At 30.6% G+C, this 6,232-nt stretch overlaps 1 protein-coding gene across 1 annotated transcript in view; it reads left to right on the forward strand.

Annotated features, from left to right (window-relative positions):
* Nucleotides 1-841: 841 nt before the first annotated feature.
* Nucleotides 842-6,232, forward strand: part of LOC111404526 (peroxidase A2-like) — a 7,576-nt gene continuing 2,185 nt past the window's right edge. Inside the window, exons 1-2 of the mRNA XM_023033320.1 lie at nucleotides 842-1,138; nucleotides 5,483-5,620. Of these exons, the coding sequence (XP_022889088.1) occupies nucleotides 842-1,138; nucleotides 5,483-5,620 (435 nt within the window). The remainder of the gene's footprint in view (nucleotides 1,139-5,482; nucleotides 5,621-6,232) is intronic.

A 6,232-nucleotide genomic window follows, 5' to 3' on the forward strand; every position in this document is an offset into this window, starting at 1 on the left:
AGATTCTAGTGGCGTTATTTTGGCTTCCATAAAGTTCCTCAATAGATTTCCATAACTCTTCCCTGAGTCTGAAAAGGTGAAGATTTTAGCAATATGTGCTTCCATTGAATTTAGAAGCCAAGACCGAACAAGTTGATCATTCGATATCCACCCTTCATATGTTGGATCTGTAGAATTTGGACATGCAAAAGTGCTATTAATAAAGCCCAACTTTTTCTTTCCACCAAGAGACAACGTCAAGGCTCTTGACCATGATATGTAAATTATATCATTCAAAGGAATAGTAGATAACTTCCATCTAGGATTAACAACATTCTCCATTTTTATACATGGATTAACTGATTTCTCAATCGTTGTAAACTAAAAAAAAAAAAGCAAAGGCCAAAAATAAACAGCAAAAAACTGAAAAACATGAACAATAGACTTTGAAGATGATTTCAACCCACCAAACGTTTTTAAAAATAGCCCAAAACATAGCTAATACAGACGATATGAATTCAATGGCACCAACCTTGCACAATTTCAAGTTACGATTTGAAAGATACAATCGTTTTCGTAAATGTCACTCAAAAATGAAAAAATCTATATTCACGGATTGCGAAAAGTTCATGAATTTCTGAACAAATTGTGTTTGAATAGCAATGGACCGAATCAATACATCTGCTTCAATACCATGAAGAATTCAATAAAAACTAATAAGAAAACAAAGAATTGTGTGGTTAGGTGCCAGTGTAGCAACCTACATACCGGAGAAGAGACGAACTTGTATATTATTCACTTATGATTGGAGCTTACAATGAAACATCTATAGTCGCATCATATCAAGGTTGCTTTATTGAGGATGAGCAATCAAGGAATGAAAATAACTAATTGTAGAAATCTTCCAAATTGTGGTTTTGCCGTAATATTCTCCAACATTAGCAAATCCTTCAAATATCATCAAATATCTCTCTTCTCCATCACCCCTATTCCTACCAAATTCATACATTATTGCTTTGGGTTAAAGAAGAAGAAGAAGAAGAAGACATTCAAGGAGAGCGATCATCATCCATTTAAAGAATTCAAGATTCAAGATTATTTCATTTTCCTCCCAAAACTTTACTTTTGGGGTGATGTATCGATTTCAATTTGTATACCTGTAATCATATAATGCTTGACTAGATGCATAGATGTTAGGATAATGTTAAAACCTATGTTTTGAAATTTTATATTAAATTCTATGTTTTAACATTTAATATTTATTTGGACTAAATGTTTGTTATGAACTTAATGATTTCAATTAGTTGCCACTAATTGGATTGTATTGTGAATCTTATTATCATTTGAATGAAGAAATATGGAAGATAGCATGTAACAGCAATCATTGTGAGGTCCTATAAACGGTAAGAATAATTGTCTACACTTTGCTTGATCCAAATAGATGTTCTTGTGATTCGATATATCTTAACATGTTCGCATCGTGATAGGGATGTTATTGAGTCATATGTGAGGAGATAGCTAATTCTACTTGAAAGATATTATTAGTTAAATTAGAAACATTGATATTCATATCCAAATAAATCTTGTATAGGGGAATACCCAGTCCTAGTGTTTCGGCTTAATTTTCACAAATTGCAGTGCCTAATTTATTGGGAGCCGCTATTTTCATCCACCATTGTTATATATCTATCCACTTTAAAAATATTATATTACATTTTTAATCAAATGTAAGTTTACTTACATAGACATGAATAAAATTAAATAAAATTTAAACTCTAAATTCATTCATTAAGGGTGTGTTTGATTGTGAGCATCAAATTTGCATAGAAAGAAAATAAATTCTAGATAATTTAATTGTTTATAACATAATTGTATGAAAATTAATTAAATGTGTTTAATTAATTTAGTTTTCAACATAGAAAATATTATATATGTCCATTTCTTGTTGGTTGGTAGGTGAGAGACAAGGAAAAAAATAAAAATAAAAAGAGTGAACTACTTGAAAAATAAAAACTACCCCTCCCTAAAGAAAATATTTTCATTGTTTTTTGAGGAAAATATTGTTGTCTGACCAGAAGTTGGAAAATATTTTCTACCAAAAAATTGTTAATCAAACACACCAAAAGTAAGAAATTTGGAAGGAAAAATAACATTTTTCACAAAAATTAAGGTTAATTAAACACTCTATAATATTTACATATTAACTCCATTTTTTGATTAAATTAGTTCTACATGGTGTACGTTTTTACAACACGTCAAATGTCAAGCAAAATGTACACCTCAAGTGTACATCTAACATTGTTGTTATTAAAATCTATTAAAATGTCAAGTAAAGCTCAATATGGATGGTGCCTGCAAAGGGAATCCTGAGAAGAATAAAACCAAAAATTCGTCAAGCTATTAAAGATGATTAAAAGTGACAATTACAAAAAGAATAGACAGAAGAAAACACGGATACTGTTGACGCTTCGCCTTACAGGTTGGATTACTAGAACTGAATCAAGCAATTCCCTCCCCTACGAATTTTGATATTGGTAATTTGAACACTAATTCATGTAAAGTAGAACAAACAACTTTTGTTTGCATTCGTGTTAGGAAACCGTTGCTAATTTCCTATAATTTTACCTTTAGTTTTAAAAAGATAAACTCCAAAATCTAAATATTCCACCTAAATTGATTTGAAAAGGAGAAGGTTTTTAATAGAAAAACTAAAATATATGATTATATCGAAATTAAAAAGATCACCTCAAACCACCACTTAATTTTTATTCCACTTGATAGTATCTTGAAACGAGTGTTATTTCATAATTAATTAATAATAGGAATATATCTTTTAATGTGGATGAATATAATATTTTTTTAAAAATTTTAATATGGATATATCTAGATTGAGGTAATATATAAAAGTGGTAATTGATATATAGTGTTTTTTAAATGAATTTAATAAGGATGATGTAACGGGATGAATATAGTACTTAAAAAAAAAAAAAAAAACTTGAAATTTTAATAGGAAATGGATTAGAGTGTAATAGATTATAAATAAAAATGTATGATTGAATTAGATGAAATGCATCATTATCAAGCCTCGGACCTGTCACTCCCTACGCCCTTGATCATTATCCTAATAATAGCAAAAGACGTGGATCTGCTCTTACTACCACCCATTTAAAAATTGTGCTTGTGACTGTACATAAGTGAATTATCCAAATGGTTACTGAACTTTTACAAAAGAACGCAGTCATATATATTAGTCTCTGTTTGATTTTGTTAAAAATAGAACTTTATTAAAATTTAGATAAAAGTTGATTAAATGTGAAGTTGAAATGTTAATGTTAATAAGTAATAAAATGAATTTTGAGTTCAAGTATCATACCTAAAAAGATTGTACTAATCCAAATTCAATTTAATTTGGCCTCAAACGGAATAGATAAGTTGTGCTTATGAGTTGAAATTTAAACTAATTAATTTTGAAAAACTAAATTAATTCAAGACTACTACGAATGCAATTAATGCACTCCTTTAACCCAAAATTTGACAACACTTTAATTATGAATATTAATATTCCTAATTATTTAACAATCTCTCTCGTGCAAAATTAACATATTCTTATATGTGACCCGAACTATATTTCTGTGACAGATACAAACATGCAAGAATGCATTAAAGATTTGTGAGTTTCATAAAAAAATTAACACAAAAATAATCTAGCTTAGCTAATAAAAAAGATGGAATTTATAATCTGGAGAAGAAGAAAATCAAATAATATAACTTCGTCTTTGCATTGAATCTTCAACCTGGATGAACTCTCCAATAATAATCCTCGTTTTTGCTCCCGTAAGATGAATTTTTGTAATGGATATGAGGTGTGAATCCAATGATATATGGATAGCCCTTCAATTTTATTCCAATAAGCCCGATAAATTCCTCTTTGCACGAGGACTCCCACTCCCCGCCTTCTTTGTTTGCTTTTGTAATTCTTTTACCATCCAAATTCTTCTCAATTTGTGTAAATTGCCGCCAGCTTTCTTAATACAAAAAAAGAGTCCTAGTCCTTTTTGAGGTTCATTCCAATTGCAAGTCCAAGTGACAAGGTCCAATTAAATTTGTTTCTTGCCCTCAATGTCCACCAATATTTTGGAATGTGCATTTTAGTCCTCAAGTCCATTTCTTATTGCAACAACAATCTTTCTTTATTCCAATTCAAGTCTTTCGATTTCTAAAGTTGTGGAATTTGATCCCAAAAACTGCAAATTTTATTAAATTTCATTCTTCTCGATCCATATTTGATACAATCCATGTTTTTTCCTAATAATAAAAAATACAAATAATTAAGTATGAAGCTCACAAAAGTCCCTTCTGGTGGTTTAGATAAGTGTAATTTTCACACTTATCATGTATTCATGTCCCATAGATTTTGTAGTTAAAAATGAGTTTAAGAAATGGTGAGTTACTGTGAGATATTATATAACATGTGACTTTATAATTAAAACTTGACATGCAATGTCACTCTTAAATGCACAACTTTTAATTCATATTATACCCAAAAATAGAGAGTAAGATTTAAATATCGGTTAAAAAGGTTTTTTTATAAGCACATTACGATCTTGAGCAAAAATGTTCTTCAAAGAAAGCCAAATTACAACATGTGTGACCTTTTTATTTAAGAAATGTCATAGCTTGCCACTCTCTATTGAAAGACAAATATCACGAAAGGCGTGACATTTAGACTAATATGACAAAGAATGCCACTATAAACCAGAGAATCAATAATTAATTAATTTCATAGAATTTTGATGATTATTGAGTGCATAAGAAAAGTCAAACGATGATTAAGTGCATAAGAAAAAGTCCAAATCTTTCAACATTAATTGATCTTTGTAGAATGATAACTTCATTAGCTAGTTTGGCTAAATTTCCACTACTACAATTGCCAACTTAGTCAATCAATTTTAATCTTATGAGCGTAAAGAACGAATATAATTTTAAATAAATAAAAATATAATTGATTTTTTAGATGAAATGTCATTAATATAATAACATTAAAAACACTACCACCCATTTAATAATTGTGTATGTGACGAGCCTTCGTAGCGTCTTTGAGTATACATTTAGATAAATAATTTCGTAGACTTTCACAAAATACTACAAGCTCAGATAGATGTTAACAGCCAACTAAATGCATGCTTATATTTAATTTCTGCCCCACCTAATTTGGCAAAAACCCTATTTTGATCTAGTTAAGCGAAAGAATATAGTACAAGTAGAAAGATTTTTCTATGCATGCAAACTCCTTTTCTTCCCAACCCACCCCCTCCCTGCATATAAACTTGCTGCTATTTTCCTATATATATATATATGCATACGATGTAATCACACGAGTATAATCAAACCATCATTTCTTATATTTTTTCAATCTGAGAAGTAATATTTTCTAAAAATGTCTGGGCTACTGTTAGTAGTAGCAACTACTCTTTTCTTGATAGTTTTACAGCGTAATGGTTAGTTGACCAATACATGTTACAGTATTTCATTCCCAAACGCGTCCATTGGCGTTCGTAATATATTCGAACAGGCTCAACAAAATGATGTTCGAATTGGAGCCAAGCTTGTTTGCCTTCATTTCGACGATTGCTTCGTCGACGTAATTTTCTTCCCACTCTGCCATGTCATGTTGCACTCCCCACACCCTCTCAACCCTATGCGTTTTGAAAAGTTGAAGCTGTTAGGTAAGAGGCGACACAATTAAGTTTCGCCTTTCATGGTGTAAGCCAAAGTCCAAATTCATTTTTTGATTTAATGCACAATTTTATTTATTTATTTTTAATAAATGGGTGATGAAGAGACTTGAACTCATAATTTAAGCAAGGTTCTGTTGGGAATCTACTTATACATGCACAGCGGAATTTAAAATATATTTCGATTCCCATCCAATAGATCTCATTGTGTTTGGTTAGGAATTGTGATAAGATTGTACCTTTTCCAGATCTGCAATCCTTTTGCTTTTCTTTTCGTTCCACAACTTTGATTCGCCACCACAGCTGTCCAATTGTCCAGCCTCCAACGGTGATCCACACAGAGAATTTGATTGCAGCCTCTAGGGTTTTCTCTTGTGCTAGCAAGAATAATGAAAACCTTCATGGACCTCAAACCCTAGTTATGTATTTATATAAACCCAAATAGGCTCGGCCCGGTCCGGCCCAATAATTAATTAATCCAATTAATTAAACCCGGTCCGTGAATTAATTAATCCAAT

The sequence above is a fragment of the Olea europaea genome, chromosome 11, assembly GCF_002742605.1.
Source record: "Olea europaea var. sylvestris chromosome 11, O_europaea_v1, whole genome shotgun sequence".
NCBI lineage: Eukaryota > Viridiplantae > Streptophyta > Magnoliopsida > Lamiales > Oleaceae > Olea > Olea europaea.